The 25,810-nt window shown below is 40.2% G+C and overlaps 1 protein-coding gene across 1 annotated transcript; it reads right to left on the reverse strand.

Annotated features, from left to right (window-relative positions):
• Positions 1-320: 320 nt before the first annotated feature.
• LOC308107433 (leucine-rich repeat and fibronectin type III domain-containing protein 1-like protein) lies at positions 321-23,346 on the reverse strand (the record flags this gene model as incomplete). The annotated part of the gene is made up of 9 exons (XM_080459752.1): positions 321-348; positions 398-775; positions 1,882-2,039; positions 2,131-2,374; positions 2,511-2,764; positions 2,939-3,090; positions 4,513-4,729; positions 23,002-23,023; positions 23,129-23,346. 9 exons carry the CDS (start codon positions 23,344-23,346, stop codon positions 321-323), a joined length of 1,671 nt encoding a protein of 556 aa, XP_080315878.1.
• Positions 23,347-25,810: the final 2,464 nt, after the last annotated feature.

The raw sequence follows: 25,810 nt of genomic DNA on the forward strand, positions 1-25,810 counted from the left end.
ACATGGTGGAAATATCCGCAGGGCAATATTGCAAACGAGCAGGGAATCATTAAAACTTGCTCAACGCACGTTCGTCACATTTGGCCCTGGCCTTCAATTATTCTGAGATCCCGGCAATGGCTCTGTTCAGCTACATACGTCTTTATCATTTCAGTTGATTAGACATTTTCGACTGGATGGCACGAATCTCCACTTGCATCATCTATCATCTGCTCTCATCCTTGTAGTCGCGGTCGATGTCTCCTCCATCAGCTTATACACAGCTGCACTACGCATATGCTCACACGCACGAGCAGACACGCCATGTAAAAATAAATAGATTAATAATCCTGAAAGTCAGCACGGACACTACAGACAAGACAAAAACATGCACCAGACATGACGCGGGGAGACGTACCTGTAAACCAGAGTGTCGTCCCCGGAGCTGTTGTACTGGACCTGGAACATCCTGACTCCAGATGGAGCAGTTTGACTGCTCCATCTAATGAGGGCAGAGTTTCCCATCAGCTCCACCAAAGAAACTCTCCTGTCTGCCCCTCTTGTCTCATTATTAGGCAGCGCAACCTTGTTGGAGGTAAGGATGTCAGAAGGTGCAGGTTCAGAGGGATCCCTGGTGCGGCTTGTGCTGTTTGCCAGATGGGGCATAGCTGTGACGACTAACTCCACCCTTCCCGTCGATTCACCTGCAGCGTTGGAGGCGATGCAGGTGAAGTTCCCAGAGTCCTTCGGGGAGGTTATATTAATCTCTAGGCTTCCATTGGGGAAAACTAAAGTTCTGAAAAAAAAAAAAACAGACAATGTGATAAAGAGTTAATTAAAAAGAAAAAAAAAATAATCAATGATTCATTGGAGTGGTACAAAAAAAAAAAAACATATTTAAAGAACTTTAAAGAAGTTACAACTTTAACTGATTTCTTTTTCCATTACTCTCTTCCTTATCGTGCTTTATCTTATTCATTTTGTTTTATTCATTTTTTTAATAAGCAATCCATTTTGTACTTCATTTAGTGGCTCTCAGTCTCCCAAATACCAAACTATCATGATTTTCATTAGCTTGAACTGGAAGACTCAAACACCCATAAGAATATGTAAAAAAAAATAAAAAATAAAACAGAAAATAAAAAAAGGTTTGATTGTGGTCCAAGATAGGAAAGGTAATAAATGAAAACAACAATAAGACATCTATCTGCACTTAAAAGTCAAAAAGTCACTTCATGTAGTTTTCTGTGTGGAGCACTTGCTGCTTGTAGCAGCCTTCACCAAAAGCATGAACCCAGGCTTTGCTCTGGATCAATACAATCACTGCCCATCTGAGGGGATACGTCGCTAACTGTCTCTAGCCTCTCCTATTTAAATATTTGCAGAATCAATTGACCGAGGCAAGGTGGAGCAGTGTTCAGCACTGTTGGTTTACAACAAGGGTATTCCCGAATTGAACCCGGGATGGATAAATGGATAGAATTGAAGACATCTTCAATGACTTTATCGCGGATATCGTTTATGCAAAACTAGGAAGTGATACCTGACCGTGCCAACTAGGTTACAGGATGAAAACATGACGAAGGTGTCATGGGTGAGGACATTTTGACCTCAACAGCAATCTTTGAAGGCGCTTTCAAAGTTCGCCCACACAAGTCAAGCTCCAACACCCAAAGACAAAAAGAATGTGAGCGATTCTACTGTCTGGCTTTACACTCAACACACGACGCTGAAATGAATCAGAGCGTAAGAGAATATGTAAACAGTAAATATCCTACACAATCAGTTTGCCAGTTTTCTCACATTACTGAATGGTGGACATCTTCTCTACATTAGCTGTAATTTGCTATTTATGTTGTGGAATTTAAAGGCACAGGGATAGAAAGTAGAGCGCGACGATACCTGGAGCCATTAGATATAAGTCGTCCTTCAGGGCTAATCCAGTGGACTTCAGGCTCTGGATCGCCATTCGCTTTGCACTTCAGACTTGCAGGCTGTCCTTCCATTGTCACAGTATGAGGTGATTTCCGCGTCAGAACCGGTGGGTCACAAATAAACTCCTACGAAGCAAAACAGATCATGTCACCCTGCTTCAGTGTATGCTTTAGGTTTGATGGAAAAAAATTCACAAAGGACACAAGAAACGGTCACCTCTTCAGGTATCGTCCAAAAATACTTTGCACTGAGGTCAGCGGGAGAGGCGCATGTCTCAAGGTCGTCTTCTCTCGTTAGCCTCCGCAACCACAGAAGTTCACAGTTGCAGTGAAGGGGGTTGCCACCAAAACTCAACACAAGAGAGGAGAGCGGGGAGCCTTTGGACTTTGCATAAACTGGGATTCTCAGGAAGAGTGGGTCTGGGGGAATTTTCTTCAGCTTGTTGGACGTCATGTCTAACCTGTTTTCCGGATAAAGTAAAGGGGGATAGAAGGAATAGAGAAGGAAATGAAGGGAAGAGAGCGTCAGAAAAATAGCCACATATATTATTAACAGGAAGAAAATGTATATATCTACTCACACTCTTATGCCCTTACCTGGCCAGTTTGTGCAGGTTGGTGAAAACCCCTTGAGGAACGCTTTCTATGAGGTTATGATCCATATTCAGGGTATTGACGTTCGTGAGGCGCCCAATTGTGTCCCACGGAACGTTGTCGAGGTTGTTGTAACTGAGGTCTAAGTCCTCCAGTGTGGACAGGAAATCATCAAACGCATGGGGAGACATGGAGTGGAGCTGGTTATTAGCCAGGATCAGATGGCGAAGGTTGGTCAGACCTTTGAAATGGTCATCCTGGCAGTTGAGGAGGTCGAGAGGATTGGTCAATATAGAAACAGAAGAACAATTTGTCAGGTGTGCGATCTAATTGACTATCAATTTCCTGTCACAAACACTGGTTCATCTCTCCATCCTTTAATCCATCGGTCTTTTCACCTATGAATTGATTTGTCAATCGACTCATCTTACCTTGATCACAGTTAATCTGTTAGAGTCCAGGTGTAAAGCCCGCAGTCGCCGCAGATCACTGAACGCTGAGGGAAGGATCTGGCTGATGGTGTTTCTGGACAAGGTGAGGTGCAACAAACTGGTCATGTTGGCAAAGTCCTTCCTTCGTACAGCTGTGGGTTCACAGAAAAAGCAGAAAAATGATAAGTATCAGGACACACATGATTTTAAACATAACATTAGATCAGTCAGTGAAAAATGATAAGAGTGTCAATACTGTGAAACACCAGTGTCCAGAGAACATTTCAGCGATGGTTTAGATTTGTATTGTATTGTAGATTTGCGTACGACCCTGTATATTCTGATACCATTTAATCAGAAGTAGCATGAACACCCAGCTTAAGCTACAGTAGCTCACCTGTTCAATCGGACCGCAAATGCCAGCCCTCGTTTCCCACATGCATCAAGGAGCCTCGGCCATCCATGAGCCAAGTGTCTGCTTTCACAGCTTTTCCTTCCTGATATTGAAAGATACCGACTGCTTCAGACTGGAATCGCCCCACCAAAGCTATATTGGAAAAGCTCTCACTAAGTTTTCAAGCCATTTTAATTTTGTTTTTGTCAACTTTTTCAAATTTGAGGACACCATGTTGACATTTATGCTACATCACTGCAAATTGCTACTTCAAAAGGTTTAATTAAAGCAAATGTGATCAACTAAAAGGCTTTAAAGGTATATTTATGGGAAAAGTAGTTGTACTAAATCACATTAGTTTGTACAAGTGTACCTCAATGGCAGTGAATGTAAATAGGACATGATCATTTAGTTGTTTCACGTTCTCAGAACACAAACTATTCCTGAAGTATAAAACAAAGTGCTACTATATATAATGCACCGTTGAACAGCTGTGGCAGACATCATTTTTTTTCATGTAAATGTATGTTCTGATTTAATGTTTTGGCATCATGCATTCAGAACTGTACCTGGATGTTGAATGAATCAAACGGTAGCTCAAAAGTGCTTCGATTTGCATATAGCTGTGTCAAGCATAAAACTGATTTCCATTTAGCATCAAATTATCTTTCAAGATCCCGTGTAAGCTGTCCTTTCTATCATATCCTGTGTGTGGCTTGTTTCTGGCGAACGGTGGCACAGAGAGCTTATTGGGAATCCAGATTGCAATAAAAGGATAAACATATACTTCAGTTCTTGGAAATAAGTGTGTTTCAAAGAAACAAAGAGAACTCTTTGATATGAGGAGAGAATGAACGAGAAATGAGATTGGCGAGGCCGAACCGAACATTAAAAAGGAGAGACATTGCTTATTGTCAGGCAGAGAAAAACAAAGAAATGTTTTCACTCCAGCCAACATTCCTATTCACTGCTAACAAACTGTTGAAGTTACAAGCACTGTGAAATAAGGTAAATATGCTGCCAATTATCTTCAAGACAGGAGGTTGTTTCCCTGTAAACAACCAACCCAAGCGTACGCGCCGCGTAAGACGTGCGGAGTCAATGCAGCATTTTAAAATCTGAAGTTTTATTTATTTATTTTTTTTTACTTTACTGTAATATAAAACACACTGTCAAGCACCTGTGATGAAGTTCTCCTGAAGCCGTAGCTCCACGGTGCGTCGATCGATGGCGGCGGGAACAAACAGCAAGCCCGTCTTGGAGCAGAGGATAGCGAGCGACGGAGAAAGGCTCTGGCACATGCAGCGTTTGGGACACGGCTGTCCTCTGCACGCTGCTGCCAGCAACAGCAAAGACAACCACAGCCGTTCCATTATCCTCCACTGGGAGCGGGACCACTGGAAGACAGGGACAAAAGAGCCATCGTTTAAAGTGGAGACAACACTTTTGTTATCGAAGAAGCTGTCAGGACATGGCAAATGAGGGCGGACCTCTGAACTACGTGGGGACCACATCAGTCCACAGACGTGGCGGGCAATGGGCACAAAATATATTTCTCTCAGAAAAAAACCCCCAACATGAACAATGTCTTTGGTAGCTTGGCGAATCCATCAGCTTTTAAACCGTGGCACACTTCAACTTATCTTGATCAAATACTAGTGGAAAATGAAATGCAGAACCTGAGCGACACGGTCGAGTTAAAAATGGTGGTCTTTTTTTTGACAGTTCGACATTCTTTCTTTTTCTTTGCATACGCTAAAAGAATGTAACTTTAGGATTTTAAATGCAGTGGCAGAAAAAAAAACCCGAAACATTTACTGGGACAGGCTTTAATCTGAAATATACGCGTTCCATATGCAGCCTCGGACTGGTGTAACGCAATAAATTCAGCTCAACAAATCTGTGTCATGAAAGTAATTAATAGTTTTATCACTCTTTAATTCTTATTATGATTTCATCTCAGAAATGACTTGAAAAATAACAGGCTCAGGAAGAAATGTCACTCGAAAGATACAGCTCTCTATCTCCAATCAGCCAAAAAGTTTTCTTTTGAACAATGACACTGAGAGTGATCTTTGTACTCCAAGCTGTGACTGAATCTTATAATCCTGTCGGCTCATAAAAACCTCCATCAGTATGCAAGCGTAATACTGAGTTGGCATTTTCCTAAAGCTTGCTTGGGTTTTTTCAAGATTTTTGATTTGGATATTTTTGTGACATAGGATTTTAATGTCACTACCTCCACCTTGGTTGGCATTGTGCATCAATAAATGACATATTTCACTTATATGGCATTATTTTCGCAGTTATAGTCCTCCCAAAGCACTTTACATTGTTAGTAACACACACACACACACACACACACACACACACACACGAATGGTGACAGCTGCCATCCAAGGGACTCAACCTCCATTGGGATTGTGCTATTTAGGGTTCAGTGCCTTGATTAAAAACACAGACACATGGGCAAAGTGAGATCGGGGTTGAACCGGCAACCTGTTTGGAAGACAATGTATTGGTGGCTTTAATATCAGCAAAAAAACATGTGTGATATGAGTAATCCTGTGACTTTTGTCTTTCATCCACAATGTTTGTGTTCTGTGACTCAAAATTGACTCAAAATGTGTCACATTTTGTCAAACCCAAGCGTACACATGACTCACTTGTGTTGCCTTGATTTCACTTTGTACAGCCAAATGCTGCTGATTTAAAAAAAATAAAAAAAAAAATAAATTCATATTCGTCTGCGATGCCAAAAGCCAAGACTGCTTGGGACAGTGGTATTTTCAGCACACGGGGAACACACAGTTTAGCACAGTCTTCATAAAAAAAAAAGAAGAAAAAAAAAAAAAAAAAAAACCCTGACAAAAACCCCCCTTATCCAATTTGCAGCTCTTTCACTCCGTCTGTACAGTCACTTCTTCACTCAGCATTTGTTTCTGACACCTGTCGACACGTCTCTGATGAGTGCTGCCAAAGTGGCACCTGAAGTGTCACATTTATAAGTGCACTATAAGTTGGCCACTATTTGAAATGACAGCTTGGGGGAAAAAAATAAAATAAAATAAAATGAAATGAAATGAAATGAAATGAAATAAAATAAAATAAACAATTAAACAAACAAACAAACAAATAAATAAATAAATAAATAAATATGGCTACCTTTCTGTACAGTGTGGGACCTTTACAGTCATGACCCAATACTACTATTTTAGATTTAGTGGAACCTACACCGTAGAGTGGTTAGATCTACTTGTTAGCCTCGGATCTTTAAACTCTCCTCTTTTGCTGCGAAATAATACTAACAACACAGAGATGTAGCCATTTGAGTATGTGTCAGCACCAGGTGGTGGTGCCATGACAGTAAATTGTGAGATCAGGACATGAGGCTTTACTTAATAATTAATAGTGGGGATAATACAATGGATTTACAAAGTTATACTGAGCTGCTGTAATATTCATCCGGGACACTACACACCAAGGGCTGGACCTATTAAAATAGAGGCAAAACATGGCACTGCACACACAGCTGACCTATTAACAGGTCACACTAAGGACGGTGTTTGACAGAGAAAATAACACAAATCCTTTATCAAGCATGTTTCCCTTCATTATTAAAATAGCATATTGGGAGTGTGTATGTGAAACAGACCAGGCAAAACACTAGGACGAGTGTATTCTAATCAATCAACAATGTGCAATGTGATTGACAAAGTCAGAAATCTTTGGTGTTGTTTCTAAAGTATTTAAAATAGGTGGTGATCGGCTGAACCTATTGCAAAGATGCTGCTGTTATTGTGGTGAAAAAAACGTTACTTCCTCAGCTACCTCCCCACAGCTTATTTGGTACCACTTTTGAAGTATAGACATCTTTTCTGAATCTCTTCTGTTATTGTGCGTTCTTCTTTTCTTGGCCAACTCCGTGGAATATCGTCTCACAACTACAATCAATCAATTTTTTTTTTCTTGGAAAAACCAAGCAAATAAACAAAAATGTTTCTTTTAATACATAAACGCCACACACTGTAGTTTCTTACTTTAGAACCTTAAGAATGCACACAAATTAAAAGTGCAACCTATTTCCGTGGAATGCGTCATAGAGAACACCTCATTTCAAAGTCGGGTGCAAGCCTCCCCTCAGGAGGGTGCAGAGAAATCTGGGAGTCATGGGCATGCCTTTTACCATATATTCTTTACTGTTGAAATTATTTGAGAAATTAGGCTTACAGACAGAGAGTAAAATCATTTATCATTTTTAATGAAGCATTCACTTTAAAAAGTGTAATAATTCAAATGGTAAAACAAAGTTTAAGTGTGACAGATGCAGACTATATAAAATGAGTTACAAGAAATGATCTACAGATCCCTAAAGGAAATAACAAATTATCAAACATATCAGGCTCGTTGTCATGCACTTTGATAATTCCTGATGTACACCATTACCTTGAACGACATTTCTTTCTGATATTTTCTTTGGCTTCCTGCTGGCCTCTCGGCTCATCCTCATTCGAACCTTTATTTATGAAGCGCGTTTCCTATAGAGGATGCAATCCTTATTGTTAATAGCACCCTCTCTAATGTAGCTTTCATTTTTACTGGCTTGCTTTTCTCATAATCATCTATCTCACAGCTTTCCCTCTCTCAAGTCCCCATCTTTATTTTTATATTTCATTTTTTTTGTCAGGCTCTCCAGGCTCCGGCTTTCTGCAACATCCATCCCTCACCTTGCCTCACTCAATTTTACGGCGCCTTTGTTGTAATGTGTCTTTAATGCATTTATTTAGCAGAGAGTGATAGTAACAGGGGCTTAAATGTAAACATCCTTCATTTGAGTAATCCCTCCACCAGCCCTGCCTGCATGTTTACATTGTAAATGTACTGCACAATTGTGTGATTTCAGACATTGCGGCTTACTTAAAAGATGGGTGCTTTTTGAGGCTATTCAATTATGGACCGACAAGGTTTTTTCTTTGCTATTCAAAACGTAACCTGGTGATCAGTCACTCACCATTACTCACTCCCAATGCTTGTAGCTATGAAGAGCTAACAACACAAGAGGAACAGATGCAAGCTGCCTCACCAGTTAGATGGGACCGTTACAGTTGTTTGAATGACAATGCGATGCCCTTTATATGCTCATCTGTTGAGATGACACTGCAGACTCCAACTTGACAATTCTTTACCAAACGTAACCCCACCTCACCCCCCCTCCACTTTTTAAAGCAACACTTCCAACGCTTTCTTGTCTAAAAAAAAAAAAAAGAGAAAGAAAAAAAGAAAAAGAAAAACTAACGTGCTTAGTCCCACACAGCATCACAATCAAAATGCAGCCAAAAAGATGTGACTCAAAATTACAAATCCTGCATCCAAGCTCCTTTCAACCAAATGTTTCATAGCAGTCCAAAAGATTATTAAAAAAAATAAAATAAAAAATACACAGACAGGAGGTGAATCACTGATATTTGACAATTTCTACTGGTGTTGTCAATTGGATTTTAATATTACATGAATGCATATTCACAATTTTGGAATCAGAATTAAAATGCAGAATTAGAGGACATACTTGCTGTGTTCCAAACACAAGGATGAAAAAAAGTGTTTATATTTGGGGTTTAATGTTTCCTAAATGTATCAAGACAAATGAGTGGCTAAAAATAGATCAGAGGTAGTTGTTATGGTGAGCTAGTTGTTGGGCATGAGTTATGGTACCATTTCACTTTTTTTCATTTTGAAATAATTTATACAGTGCATGGTTATATTTTTAGCTACTTCCCTCTCTATCTAGTCATCTCGTTAATGTACACCATACTTCATATGGAACGCTTCTCAAATGTTCTTAAAGCATATCTTGGGATGGTAACGGTTTGAAATATGGGTCCAGTCATCACTTTACCCATCATGAACGGTGGCTGCCATTTTCCTCTCCTCTCATCTGAGCTCATTATACCGTGGGCACAAGCTTCCTCTGTACTAGTGATTTAAGGGCCATGTTTCCAATAAAAGCAGGGATCATTATGGAAGGTACAATTGGCCTTTAGCGCTTTACGATCCTATGCTTGATGTTTAAGGATTGAGCTGACTGCCCTTGACTGCACTCCTGACGAGTAAATGCAAGGCTCTCGGTGTGGTACTTCAATCCTTTAAATAGTATAACTGTGCAAATCATTTCATCCGAGCTTCAATGTCAATGTTGTGCTGCGAGATTCTAGGCAAGTAATGCGGTCTATATTTGCAAACACAAGTCCTTCATGGAATACATTTACATTCAAAAGACTTGACCAACATGTGCATGTGATTTCACTCGGGGTATTATTTTCATTTGAAGAGCTGCTGAATAGATGCAAACTATTTTACAGCATGTTTGGTATTTACCACACTTCATGTAAGACCGTAGAAATTTGCATTTCTGCTGAAGTGAGAGTTAAAAACCAAGCCAGTAAGACCAAGGACAACAAAACAAGCCATTTACAAATCCAAAGCTGACATCATGTTTTTTAAATTTTTTATTTATTTTTTTATTCAGTGTAAGAAATGTAAAAGTGTATTTATTCACTTTGCTTATAACAGCTGATGCTTCACAGACATGGTTCTTCCATTGATGAACAAAGGTCGGTGACTTTGGATGTGAATAGATAGATAGATAGATAGATAGATAGATAGATAGATAGATAGATAGATAGATAGATAGATAGATAGATAGATAGATAGATAGATAGATAGATAGATAGATAGATAGATAGATTTCAAAGTCAGCATGAGCAAAAAGTGAATTTTCACAGAGCTTTTACATGTCCACGCTCCAGTTTAATCGCTGAGGTCGGCTAATATGACTTAAAGTTCCCAGATCCAGACTCAGAAATAGAGGTGGCCGAAGCTCTTCTGTGGTTCAGTCTGTGGAAACGCTTACCTGTTCAAATTAGAACCGCTCGGTCTCTCGATACCTTCTCGTGCATACTGAAGGCAAATATAATATAGAATTCTAGTCGAGGGCTGACACCTTGATATATGGTGTTGTTTATCTCACTGTACATTTCCTCACAGATGATGTCTTGTTTTCCATTTAGAACTGTAAAGCACATTGGTCAACCTTGGTTGTTTGTTTTTCAAAGTGCTATATACAAATGTTGACTTGACTAAACATGAAAGAGATCTGCAGTGATAATACTTTCTATTGGTGACTGCAAAGGTTCAGGACGTCTTCAGTGTTGACAAATGTTTCTGTGTTGATGGTTTCTGGAAACAAAGCCACAAAAACACTCTGACACTCTCTTTGTGTTGCTTGACAGTATGCCTGTTGAATTCATGAAACAATCAGCTGCTACAAAAAGCAACGTCAAAGACTTTGGCATTGTTAATGAGCCAAGAATGCAACTATCAATTGAAACCAATCAACCCCCAAAAAACCCCAACAAAAACAAAAAGAAACAACAAGAGGAATCAAGCATAAGGGAATCAATCAATCACCCAACCAACCAACCAACCAACCAACAAGTCAGTCAGTCAGTCAATCCATGAAACATTCAACCAACCAGGAGTACCACAATACTGTCTTCTAGTGTAACTGAAGATACCTGATCAAAACCATAATTATCAACAGAGTTCAACAACTTATAAAGGGAATATCATCCAGTAGCTGAATAAAGCAACTAATCCAATTAATCACTAACCAAATATATAATAAATATATACTCAGAGTTGATGCATTTTATAAAAGAGAACAAATCTCCTTCCTCGGTGTTATCGACCCTCATGGCAACGGAGGGCCCTTGTGTTAACGCTCTACTGTTCTTCATTGTTTCTTTACCAATCAATGAAAACATGGAGTTGCCTCACTAATGTGTTTATTGTAAATATAGCAGGTGGCAAAGCTGCAGTGTTTACCCGACTTGAAGAAGCAGAGAGCCTGAATGTGTATTCGATTAAAGTGGACTTTCTTCTTATTGAGCATTTGCTCTTCAGTCAGAGGGAACAAGATGTGATCAAAGAGGCCTAAAGCCAGCTAAAGCTTCTGTATTTCTATGCCTGCATAATGCATTTACAGGGTAATGGAAGACAAAAGGCTGCAATGACGTTCATGGCATTCATGTTGTGAATATCACAAATTCAACATTAAAAGCTGAATTTTCCCAGCAGCCAGACACAATGAAACGGATTAGCGACTAAAAGGAGTAAAATTACAAAATTGAAAGACAAAAAAAAAGAAAAAGAAAAGAAAAAGCCATGTTTTTACAGCTCCCTCTGAACCAATTAGCAATACAAATCAACGAACACTCACACACACATACACACACACACACATTTGCTTCTTTTTGGGCCCGAGAAGCAGATCAAGTCAGCAGGAGAGAAATGATCAGAGAAAACACCACTCATCAGAAGAGTGAAACAATCAGAGGACAAAGTGAGTGAAAGGAGTTGAAGATAATGAAGGGAAGTGATTCAAGGAGTCAGCAAATATCGAGGCGAAGGGGAGGAAGACATTTTACAAGAAATTCTGACTATCTTCTAGAGCATGTGAAGAAAACTAGAGATGTAGGCTTAGTTTCATATACTATAGCTGTTGTAGAACACAATATATGCAGTACAGAAGACTCGGTTGCTCCATAGGGACATTCCTGGCAGGCGGAATCCCCAAGAATTTAAAAGATTAAATTCCATGCAAAACACTAAAATCATTCATCAGCAACTCTTTTGAAGGCAAATGCACACATCACTGCATATAAGAAAAAATAAGTCAAGTTATTTCATAAAAACTATTTGTGTTTATATTAAAGATACATAAACATTTGGGCCGCTGTCATAATCACAAAGTTAAAAACTTTTCCACTAATCCAATGTGCATCATAGCTACCATTCTTTTGTTAGGTGCACTAAAATACTTTATTTTCAAAGCAGTTCAGTCTCCCTGTATGGCGTCTACAAAATTCAAGGACATACAGAAAGCAGAGCGATATGGCTTAGTGCCCATTCATTAGTCATTACGGCGGCTCTCAGGACTTCTGCCCAATCACTAACACGAGTCATCAGCGTGTCACACGTTTGTAACATGAGCTCCTTGGTACACTCAAAAACACATAGTAATATTGGAAAAGCCGCAAATTACTGGAAAAAAAAGGTAGGATCGCTGACTCCTCACACATGTTTTTTTGACCAATCTATAAAGCAACAAGAAGGTTGAGTTAATTCAGAGGGTTGATCTCTTTCAAAAGTGCTGCACAACAACAGTCTACTCCTGAGGAACACACTCCCAGTCACATGACGTTGTGGCTCCCGTTATGAGATCATGTAAAACATTTCTGACTATTTGAAAAAGCAAAACTCATCTCTCTAATTTGATAATTGCCCATTGAAGAGTATTTCACTACACTGGCTGGGTTTTTTAATCAAATTTTGTGTGGAGATGGTGGACATAGATTAAATGAAAGGACAAGATGTCCCAAGTAGTGAACCACTACCAATTCCATCAGGAATTCTTGAAGATGGCCACTTTAACCACCAGGACACATCGTCCAGTCATGTACTTCCTCATCCTCACTGGCTACATTCGTCACAAACAGATTTAACACATTGAAACAATGAACAAACATATGCAGCAGATTAAACATTGGCGTCCAAAGGCTGTAAGTAATCATGAAGGATAAAGGCAGATTATTAGAAAAAAAAAGAAAAAAAAAAAGACTATAAAATAGCAATGACTGAGTGGAATACTGGGCTGTTCCTGTATCATATGTCGAAATAAACAACATTTAAAGCCATTCAGTGTAAAACGACAGCATGTAGCACATGATACATCAGATAAAATGGCCATAAACATAGATGGAGCACATGTTTGACTCAGTGTCAGTGTCTATATAGTTATATAGTTCTAGTTATGAACCTGGGTCTGTGTGCAATCATTCATTGGATTATAATTGGAAATATTCCAAAGCACACGGTATCTGCAATTCATCTCTGTTGCTCTGTGTGTGTGTGTGTGTGTGTGTGTGTGTGTGTGTGTGTGTGTGTGTGTGTGTGTGTGTGTGTGTGTGTGTGTGTGTGTGTCTGGGCCCTTGGTTATGCTGCTTTCCCAGAGTACTCTGCACCTTGCAATGGAGATGGATTACCCTGTCAGCTCCGTTGCAGAACCGCTGAAGAGTGTCTCGTGTGTGCAATGTACTGTTCGTCCGCTACACCGTGTTCATATGGGTACGTGCACATGCACTCAGTGAGCGCTTGTGAAGACTCATTACAAATGCAGCCATGCAGCTGTGTTCATGTAAATACGGTACATTTTGACATATATTTTTTATTTTGATTTAAGCCCAGCTTGTGTGTGGAGGGAAAAAAAAAAAACGGCGGCGACATGTACGAGTATCGGCTCCTGAGTATTCTGCCCAGAAGTCTATGTGTGTGTGAGCATGTTTGCAATATGGTTGTTTTGACATCATTAACCCTGTTTTCTCCTCGGCAGACTTTGCAAAAAAATACACGGAACACAGGCCCAATGCGCGTGCACACATACACAACATACACCCACACAGCATTTTCAGGTGCATATAGGTCGTGAGCACACAATTGATGATTGTATGACTTAAGTTCATTTCCTTGAGACTCACTCTAACTTCACTGGCCTAACCCTTATGCGTTCCCTTAATCTAAAGTTACTCTACCAGAATCCACATGAAAAAGATTAGGAGTGAGTTTTAGTTGTTGATGTTCATGAAGGAAATTCGTCATTAAACTCGTAAACACGTATTTCCAGCATTTAAATGTCACCCCTGGATTTATAGACATCTCGTGGTTACGGAAAAACCCGAACATCCCCGAGTCACAAGATCCCGTTTGTACACTCGATCTCAATTCACACTGGAATAATCATTAACGCAGTTTAACAACATTTGAGACTATTCTTGTCGCTTGAATTCTCTTTCTTTGAGAAAGTCTGCTTTTTTTGGGGGGTTGAATTGGTCAAATGTTGATATTTTTGCTTGAGCTGCCGCAACGCTGTCTTTGATATCCCAGAAACTCATGCGCGAAGATGACGTCAGTTAGTGAAACATAAACAGTTTAATGGCTACAAATTCCAGTTTGTCTGGGAACATATCAACTTTGGTGTGATTGATTTTGGCAACTGCAAGTCGGAAATGTGTGGAAATGAGAAGTAATGGTGTATTTGTTTACCAGAATAGAAGAACAGTTTCTTGTATCTGGTTGACCAAATAAACCATTACTACTACTACTCCTACTACAAGCCCACATTCACACAAATGCATACAATCTGTTCTAGTGACTGGAGCACGAAATGTGCAGGTTTGTTTTGCGGATCAATCTGCTTGTAAATGATGGAGAAGTTAATGCTTCAATCTTCAGTTGCCCCTAACTGCATCAAGTATATCACTCTTTGGCAAAATTCACTTCCTTGATAATTTCTCACTTTGTTTTACTCCATGATTAGCTGGATGGAAAAAAAAATATAAAATGGCTTAAAGAAAGCAGGTAGAATGGTAACGTAATGAAAATCAATCACGGACCAACTTAAGACCAAGTGAATGAAGCGAAAGTAAATGCTGTGGCAAGCCAAAGCAATAAAAAGAGATAAAGGTAAAGCAAAAACAAAGTGCTCCGACAAAAGGGGGTATCTGTCTACCACAGTGGTGAAGGCGAAGCTTGTATTGGCTGCAAAAAAAAAAAAAAAGGAAAAACTTGGTGGGGGCTTGTAACTTAGCAACAGCCAATGACACATGGTTGGTAACAGTGAGGAGGTGGGAAGAGTGTGTGTGTGTGTGTGTGTGTGTGTGTATATTATAGTTGTGGGGGTGTTGTGAGAGTGTGTGTATGGGGGTTGTGAGAAAGTGCAAGATTGGTCCGGAGATCTCGCAAGTAATGAATCTAGAGTGTTGCCGTCAGAGAGAGTGCATGTGGGAGAGAGAGAGGGGGGGGGGGGGGGGGGGGGGGGGGGGGTGCTCATGTCGCATAAACAGTGCAGTAACAGTGTAGGTTATTTTTGTCCCAAATAAACATTGTTTATCAACACTGTCTTGTATTATCAAAATGACACACATTTATGTACTTCAATGGAATTAGCTCATAATAAAAATCTTCCAACCCTGTAATTTGACACTTCCTCACGAGTTAGTCAACCGACCTCATGCATCTACACATTTCTTGAGACTGTCATAATAAAACTTCTATCAGAGGGAACTCGAAATGAGTTGAAGAGTTTTTTTTCCTTTTGACAAAGCGGGTTAATTGTCAGATGGACTCTGCGAACACACTCTTTGGTCTCGGATTTTTTACAAATACTACAGTGACGTGAACTGGTGGACACGCCCACTCACACACAGTATGAACCTTCAAATAAAAGCAATAGACTTGTTTCCCAGGTCTGCTCTGGATATCTCTTTTTTTTAAGTTTTATCAAATGCAAATGTAATTCTGACGAGCTCAGCGGAGGAAAACACTAGGAACTACTGTGCTCCAGCACTGTAATGAACTCAAGTGAAAACAGTCAGACAGACGATATATTCTAGCCAAAGCTTTACTTGCACTTGTGGACCCCCCCCCCCCCGGGGGGTAGGAATTTAGCCTCATTTAGCAAAGCTTTGTACATATCGATCATTACACAAGATTCTTTTTGGTAAAAGTGGTATGGATAAATTCCAAGCTGTTGGAGGGTGTAGATGTGGGCATATCTATAGATCGCCATGACAACTGACGAACTGCAGAGTCATGTGCGTCCAATGAGTCAACCCGAGGAAATTACATTTGTTGTCATGCTAACAACAATGACTATATAATCATGAGCATTTTGCATTTGCTGTTCCTCCGTGATTGACTATACTGTATATGAAAATACATCAAGCATAATACATATGTTGCAAAAAAAAATTTTGTTCTGTTATTTTTGATTTTTTTTTTTTTTGCATATGTTATGCTTTAACAGCAGTTTCCTTTAACATCCTTTTCTTCACTCCAATCAGCCTCAAGGTGCTGGCTGATTCCCCACATCCCATAAATCCCACCCTCTGGCTCCAGTGAATGTGCTTGATCCCTACTACTCAATACACAACTAATGAAGACACACTCCAACTGTTCGTGCAGTTCGTGACACTTTTCAGATCCACTGGCAAAACTTTCAACTGCCAGTGCTGACTGCTTAGGATGTGAGGGACTGTATGCGTGAATGTAGACGTCATATTACACAGCTTTTCAACAATTCCACATCGGTCCCGTTGGTCCAAAAATATCGTATTTAATGTGTATCGCCTCAAATCCAGCTTTTCCTTGATTTTCATCCATTTGATTATTGGATCATAGGAGCTACATTCAGAATCTGCTGTGTTTGAGTGAGCTGGACTGACTCCACCCACCCATGCCCATCGTGAGAAGAGGATGAAGTATTTAGAAAGTGATTTTTGTATAAAATGAACTTTTTTTTTTCTTGTACATTGCATGTTTTATAGGTTTATTTATTAAAGGCTCCAGTTTTGATTTTGTTGCCTAAGGAAGATGCATACATCTTATGTTTGGGAATCCTAGATATCTTTCTGAGTTTGTAAGTTCTCTAGGCTATTAATCATCTAATTCTGATGGATCTGCAATAAAAAAAAGTGCTTATTTGATGTTTTTCAATTCGCGATATCTGGTAACTCGGCTGTAACATGTCTATACATGAGGAATCTCAAACTAAATGAATCAGGACAACTGGACTTGGTTTAATGTCTTGGAAGATGATTTCCAAGTGGTTTCATCGGGTCATGCTGTTTTAGGGTGAGGATCAGGGTTCTGGCGACTCTCACTCTTAGACTTTACTTAGTTTTTAGAACCCAGCAAATATATTTAGTTCTGTAATGTGTATTTTAATCGAATAATTTATAAGGTTACTTCAAAATGACATATAATCAGTCAGCACATGCTCTGAATGTTAGATTTTCCAATGTTTTCTGAACATATAGAGTAGACTGAGCTAAACTTCCCTGTGCTTGTGCGAAACCCCGCCGTGATAAATCTTTGATGAGTTCTACTTGATCTCGGCGATTGACAGTCTGTTCCGCGTCCACATGTCAAACACTTAGATCAGTCTTCAGGAGAATGATAAGGCGACAACGTCAGTGCCAGCAAGGATCTGCCCTACCCGAACCCAGAACCCAACTCTCCTATTGGCTGCGGCGGTGCTATTCTATGATTGACCCTGACCTTCCCATGGAGGAGAATGAGAGACGAAAAGCCCTCTGTGTGGGGTATCACTATTATTGTAGCCCATGAACCGTGCAGTTCGGCCCCCCCCACTTCAAAAATAAAAATAAAATCGCTGGGAAATTGTGGCACACTGCTTCTCATTGTCAGAGAAGCAGCTGCCTGAGTTTTAACCTCAGAATCTAATTCTCACACATACATGTGTGCAGATAGGTGTGATTTGATTCTCAGCTCTCCTCCTTTACATGTCCTGCCTCTTTGCACACTGCCTTGTTTCATTATCTACACATGTACATACGTGCTATGTAGGCCAGTGCAGTGAGTCATGAGTCAACCCAGGTCCAGGTTGGTGTAAAGAGGTCACAGGCATTATTCAACCTGGCAACGCAGCCGTGTTTTTAATTGATGGATTTGATACAGTTCTGACTGATTGTGGTATTAAATGGTGGAAATAGATTCCTTAAGTCAAAATGTATTAAATTTACACTCATAGAAGCTATGGCAGAGACCCCTAAATCCATTAAAACTGTGGCCTCTGCTTTTCTTAAACTTAAAAATGCAAGAGAAACAGGAAAAAAATCAACAAGCGCAGCTAATAAGCTTCATTAAGGATATGACGAAGGAACTTGAGCCACATCGCGATCTTTTCTTTTATGCCAACCTTATGCCAATGTCAGGAAAAGGCATCCCCAAACCCTCCATTTGTATTGCAGCTGCGACTCCGCTCAAGCTCTCTGGCGCCTCCCAGGGGATGCCCGAACCACCCTTTGAAAACCGCCGTGCTAAACTAAAGCACCCTCCCACAGAAAAATATAATTTACTACACAAAGTAAAACTGCCCTTAAAAAGTTTATAATTTCACAGCTGAACGCACGCTTTGTTGGCAGTCTTTTTCAGTTAAATTTGAAGGAAGGCTAATGTGTTATGCCGTCAGGCAGAAACATTAAGGGATTGAGGAAGCACATATCATCAAATTTTATTATGAGAAGAACTCTCCAAATAACCTTGTAAAAGTTGTGATTGGCAATAACTTACTTGCTAATTTAAAACAACCATGACTGCCGCTGAAAGATCAGGAAATTTAAATTACACTGCGGCTGTGTTAATTATGCTGATTATCCTATTATAAACGGATTGCTTTACTGAGGCCACGGCGAACATGAGATTGTTTTCCTCATAAGAAGAGCACTTTACACACAAACTGACATTTCTGTCTTTGACTGGGGCTTAACTATTTTCTTTAATCATGAACTACGAGGTCTGAAACCGGCAAACCACTTTTTGAAGTTCTATCAAAGTCGGTGCGAGCACGTTGTTAACAGAATCTTTGGCTTTTTACACAAATACGCGCAAAGTTGCACAAATAAATGTCCCCACCCCCACAAGTACTGGGTCACAAAGTTTCCAAGGCCGTCCGTGACCTACAGCGTCACGCTGCTGGGGTCTGTGGCAGACGGACATGCAGGGATACAGTCTTCTGACAGATCTGAGCACAGAAAGGGAAGCAAGCATTTGCTAATGGCCCTTTTGTTACACGACTCGCCCCTCTCCTCCCTCAATTTATTTCTCTCCCTTGCTGTTTCACACACTGTCAACAATTCTTCTTTTTTTTTTTTTGCTTTCAATCTATTAATCTTGTTCTCCTTTTAGCATCATTGTCATCCTCTGATTTTCCTTTTCCTCGACATGTGTTTTTTTTCTGTTCCTTTCTGTCTCTCCTCTAACGCCCTGTCCTCTCCTCTGTCAGTACAGTAGATAATGAGGTGATTGTGGCTGGTAGGACAGTGCATCAATGCTTGTCACGCTGTACTCTCCTGTAATACTAACCATAGCCTATGGTTTACTGTAATCCTGACCACACACGCGCGCGCGCGCGCGCACGCACGCACGCACGCACTACTGTTTTTTTTTTTGGGCGGACTCTTTTCTTTCTTTCACAGATTGTTGCTTATCTCTGTTACAAAGCTCCCATGACTTCACTTCATTTTACCCTTTGACAGCTCCGCCAATAAAACAAAACACCTCAGTCTCATTGTGACCAGTGTTGTATGAAATAACCGTCGGCTCCAGACGTCAATAATTCTATTTTTGTTTCACTCTAACACGGAATGATTGCCGTGTCTGGTTCTAGTCGTTTGACCTTTCTCGAGCTCTCTGTATGATGTGATGTAATTCAGCCTGGTAAATTATGTTAGTATCATGGCCGCCCCTCCCTAAAAGCAGGACATGCTCTGTGCAGAGAGCCCCACGCCGCTCTGGGGGCTTTACTTTACGAGTGAATGCAGCACAGTTATATGTCCCCCTTCCCAAGCAGCTCGTGAGGACTCAAGCGGGATGAAAACACACTCATATCGAGTCAGTTGGAGGTATCTCTGTGTGACTGTCCACTATGTCGCTTTGTCTTAAAGCACTGGAGTTTATGAGGAGAGGAACCCAGCTGTCACACAGCACAGACTCTGCTGCAACAATGACTGGCAGTCAACATTTGGCCAATCAACAGTTAGTGCCCGACAACAGCAAAGCTGAAGCGACGACTGCCACAGGGCAATACAAAAAATAGAAACAAGCAAGATATTTAGTGTTGAAAGTAAACATCCCACTCATGATTAACCCTTGACAGGAAATTTGCTTAATTGGGGTAAATGTTAAAACATCACGTGAAAGATATATCCTGCAATGGGACATAAATTGACCAAAATCACACATATTTCACCTTTCTCATCGATGCATCTAATAGCTTGCTTCAGCCCCACTAAGTATGGGGAGGACAGGGTACATCTGAGCAGGTCGCCAGTCCATCACAGGATTTTCATCCATTTAATAAGAAAAAAGAAAAAATCTAAATTGGCTTTTGCCTGCCTTCAAAAATTGCCCATCACTGAACACAATGCCATACGGAAAGAAAATGGAACTAAATATGACTTGCTAGACCTCTTTATTGTTTGGTTAAAAATAATATATACTGTATATATATATATATATATATATATATATATATATATATTTTTTTTTTTTTTTTTATCTACACTGCTGACGTTAAATGACAGGTTTTCACATTTTAAGGAAACAATGAAAATCAGGTGTGAATAGGACATGCTTTGTAGATGTACAAAAGGTGTTTGCTTATCTACCTATCTCAATTATTACTAAACAATGTTTTCTTATATGTTATCTCCAATTGAAACTGGACAGTTTACAAGAAAACATCAACAGATGCAGACATTTCCAAATCGTTTTTTTTTGCTTGACAATGGTTTCAATGAAGCTTACGTTCTGCAAACTAGGTACCCTCCCCTTTGATCCCACACAGCACACTCACCTAACCTCTCTCTGTGTATGCCTTAATGATACAAACAACTTGGCACACTAGCACAGTGCATGACTCCATTCACTAGAAACATCGGCTTAATTTTAAGCATTAACTTCGATTAACGCATCAAACCCGAGCTTGGTTTTTAACCATTCTTATATCATCCGGAAAAAACATAGAAATGATCAAACCTGCATTCATTAACCGTAATTCAAATTAGTCGAACTCCTTGTATTTCAGTTGTTCAAAATCAAACACAACCACACAGTAGTTAACTCAAAACGCTGCTGTCAGGCGGTACACCAATAATTACAAGACAAGCAAATCACTTGAATTCTAACTTCTCTGCTTTGGGTATCGGTACGTTGTAGAATTGATTTTAACATGTTAACTATAAGGCAAGGACAGCACTTGTCCCTGACCTCATCACTGAATGTTTTCCACCCAGAATACCGACTGAGGTCTCCAGTCCACAAGAACCGAGGCCTCAGCTCCTTCTCTGTAACAGTCTGGAATAACCTGTCCTCCTTTATGACTCTTTGTGAACATACACCTTCTTTTAAAAAGCTTATTTCAAGTTAACAACACTCAACAACAATTACTGTAGTCGCAGTAGTAGTAATACATTGCTGACACATCCTGAGTCGTTTCTTCCTCATTTTTGTTTGTGAAGGCGGAAAATGCTGCTGATAAAGTCAAGGTGACAATTGCAAACTGCAAGAGTTTTCTACCTCAACCAAGCCTTAAAAGCTTTTTGTGACACTATATTTATACTCGGGTAATCATGAAATTGTGACACATGTTCAAAAAGTGAATCCTCATTGTCATTAGGGATTTTGCTTGTCGTTGTGTCTTCCCATAGTCGATGTGGCCTTTATATTCATACTCCATTGATAATGTGAAAGACCAGAAATGCCTTCAAATATTGAAAAGGGCTATTTATTAGAAAAGCCAACAAAATGAGCAAAGAACTTAATCCACTGACATAATCCACTTTTAGGTTTCAACATAAGCCCATCACAGCTCTGATTATTTTGTCTTTGAGTCATGCGTAAGTGGATTTGTGACGTGAAAACTTTGAGCGTCAACGAGAAATATGTGTTTAGTTCTTGTTTTGTTTTTTTCCAATCTGGCAGCAGCATTTCGGCAAAAGTAACTATTGCAACTGATAAGATGGTGACAACAAACACAATAATCTGAAGTACATGTATTTATTGTAACTCACTATTACACTCTATTTATTCCCCATGTTTGAGCTCCCTATTTTTTTTTCTTTTCTAAATGTACCTGTGATTATTAATTTAGCGATCTCTTTTTTCATCCTTCTCTCCTGTCATCAATGTTACCTTTCCTCTCTGATTTTCTTCTGCTTTTAGGCCATGTCCACACAAGCCAAAACAATAGTTTTTCTCCCTGTCATTCTTAAAAAAGTTTCCCGTCCACAGAAAACACCATGAAAAACAACTCAAAATGATGCGGTACATATGCCAGACCTATAGGTGGTGCTGAAACGCTGAAACCGTGCCACAGAAATACACTGTAAACAGAGAAGAAGACACGGCGCATTCAAAAAATCCTCGTATTTGAAAAATCCAACATCTCACCTCATTACAGTTATTCTCTATCGATAAGACACTGTTCCTGAAAAATAGCACACATTTCCCAAAACAATGCACCCTGTCGTTTTTATTAGGACACAAGTCGCACAGCACTGCACACTTGTGTCAAAAGTGCACTTTATTGTCAAAATTTGAACTTTGTTTTCAAAATTAGCACACACAAAGAAAAATTAGGACATTGCACGGCTAAATACAAAACACTCTTCTCTCGCTGTGTTTTCACATGAAGTATAACCAAAAATGATACAGTCCTAAAAAATGACAACTTAAACACAAATGCATCCTATAAAAGATTCAGGGGGCCATTGCAGTGCCTGACAAAAAAACCAAGTACACAATACAGTATGCAAATATTTACACCACGTCTGCATCAATTCTTTCAGCCTGGTCGGACCACAGGACCTCATTAACATCACAAGCTATGTTTTCTCTGGTCAGGCAACGTGGAAAGAAAGACCTAGTGTGTCTGATCCAGCCCTGACACGCATCAACAGAAACATCATCACATGCCAAGACCATGATTGCAAGAGATTTTTCTGATGGCTGCCGCTCATATACCTTTCACCTCCATGTAGAGAAGACTTCCTCTATAGGATTCAGAAAGGGAGAAAATCAGATCCCACTGTGTATCTGCTCAGGTTGGGTGTCACTCTTTGTCCTGCTTCTTTCATTGTCATTCCATGAATCAGCACAGTATCAGTGACAGAGGCACGGATTTCATCTGGAATTGTATTTCTTTGCGTGGGTCTTTGTCTTCATCCTGGTCTTTGCCTTGGTCTTTGTCTGGGTCGTGGGCCAGGATCAGGTGCAGGGGCCGGGTCAGGTTCTGGACCAGGTGCATGGAAAGGTCCAGGTTCTGGTTCTGGCCAAGGTCTAGGTTGTCCATGTCCACGTCGTCTTCTTCCACCATGATCGCTTACTACGCTGACATCCATTCAGACCAGCTAAAGCAGTTTCCCGGCAGGTTTTATAGTGTCTTCAGCTTTGACCTGTTGTGTCTTAATTGTGTCAGTTGTGTTGGGACAGTGTCCAAATTCTGCCTCCCAGTGTTCACTTTTTAAAAAATGTGTGCTATGGTTGAAAAGTGTGTTCAATTGAGCAAAGACTGTGTTCAGTGTTTTGCAAAAGGAATACAGGAGTTTTGGAAACTGTGTGCAAACCATGACTAGTGTTCAAGGTTTTGACACCAGAGTCCTGTTATTGAGAAACGTGTGCAGTCTGTTGGTGGCTGTGTGCATCGAATGGAATTTAGTGTCTTATCAATCCAGAAAAACTGTAAACCAAACGAGAGCGTTGTCGGGTGATCGGAAGTTGGGCAATGACATCATTGTTTTTAGCCAATGTGTTTCCTGCCCATCCACACGTCAACGCCAAGGCAGCGTTTTAAAATGTCTAGACTCTGGGACCAATTCTCAAAACACGTCAACAGGGCCTTAGTCACACAGTTTTGGCAAAAGGTGGCTCAGGTGTCTCAATTGCAGAGAGCATGAGCAAGCAGGACTGATTTGGTATTTAAGCTGATTATGGAGTGATATCACAGCCAGCATAAAGAAAGAAAAGAACTAGAGGACAGAGTACAACAGGAACGCAGAAGTAATTGAAGTTGATCAGCCAAACAATCACACATGAGTGGGAAGCAAAGTAAAACACTCAACACAAGCGATGGGAATGGAGAGCAGAAAGGAAGAGAAACGGGTTTGAGAGAGACGTGTGTGTGCCACTTGGTAGTCATCACAGAGAGGCTCTCTTCATTCAGGAACTCGGTGTGCAGCTGTCGCTTCAAGGGACGGATCACACACACACACACACACACACACAGACACACACACACACACACACACACCCTCAGTTACAGATACAAACACACACATGCACACTATCTTTCTCTCACACACACACATATGCATCCATGCTTTGGGCTGTGCTTTGAACTGATCCCTGCTACCGGGGAGAGAGACACACACTCACAAGGCTGGCTGATAATAATATCATCCTATGGCCTTCATATGGTAATATGGCTTTATTGCTACGAAGCAATATGAATATTACGGCTTTCAGAGGCAGCTTAGGGAATTACATGGTTCTCAACTTTAATTCACAGTCTCTTTTTATTTAAGGTGTCTGGGTGGGAAATCGATTTACTTATTTACCTACTGTCATGGTATCTGCTGTCATGTTTTATATCCATACCTGTCCATGTGCACAGGACCAAACACGACACAGGTCTCGCCAAGCCAAACAATAGTTGCATTGTCACAAAATGAGAACATTAGTTAAACAGACAATACCATTACGCAAAGAAATAAGTAGAAATTACAGCAAAAAGTCAGATGTTGTTTCTAAAACAATTGAGAATGACTTTTTGTTCTTATCTCACTGGACTGTGACAAGCTCACACCAATCTGGTGGCAGAAGCATTCTAGAAAATACATGAATTATCATCCGTTCGCTTGGAACTGAACACCGCGGCTGCCTTGTGACAGATGCACATGTCACAAACATGAGACAATTGAGAATTTGTTGGAACGTGTAACTGCGGGAACCCTCCAGAGTCAAGCAATTATTTTCTCATCAGAAAGTCAGCAAACCAGGGCGCATAAATGAAGTGCAGAATCTGTTGGACCCATCCTGGATTGAAACCCAGACTGGCATGCTGGAGGCTCATTCCTCACATTTTCTAGCTGAGAGAAACTAAACTGAGAGAAGTTCAAGATTCCTTGAGACATCTGCAAGTTAAGTACATTTTCATAACTTATTAAGTTTTTTTTTTCCTTTTTTTTTTCCTTCAATACAAGAATTATCTCCGTTGGCGTAGTTTGGTCCATTATTCAACATCCTGGAGTTTCAGCCGTTCCAACGGCTAAACAAGGAGCTGCGATGCCCCGGGAGCTCTTTGACATTTATGCTGCGATGCAGGGATCCTGCTTAAGGGGGCTAATGTTTAATATTTAGCTTTGGCTGAGCCAGTAATTTTTGTAACAGCCTCAACTCACTGTTGATACCCTGTTGTTTCAGTTCATCCTCGCTGAGTCTTATACATGGCAGCAAGTGCCTGTGCTTCAGTATATTCTACCTGGAGTGAGTTATTTTTAGTGTTGTGCTTGTCCTTTGTGGCCAGTGCAGTGAGCATAGAAATAGAGTTTCTCTATATCTTTTGATATGACAGTGTGGTGTGTTCCTAGATTGGCTCCATTTTAGTGACATTCCACCAGTGGAATCTCTCTCCTGCCGCCACCTTATTAAAAAGAAGTCTTAACTGTTCTCCAGCTGTAATCAAAAAGATGCAATTGGCTTTTGTGGTAATTAACGGCACAATAATGAAATTCCCCGGCATCCTGACAACATTGCAGTTGAAAACAGCAAATAAAGGACTT

This window comes from Lipophrys pholis (genome assembly GCF_963383615.2).
Source record: "Lipophrys pholis genome assembly, chromosome: 3".
NCBI lineage: Eukaryota > Metazoa > Chordata > Actinopteri > Blenniiformes > Blenniidae > Lipophrys > Lipophrys pholis.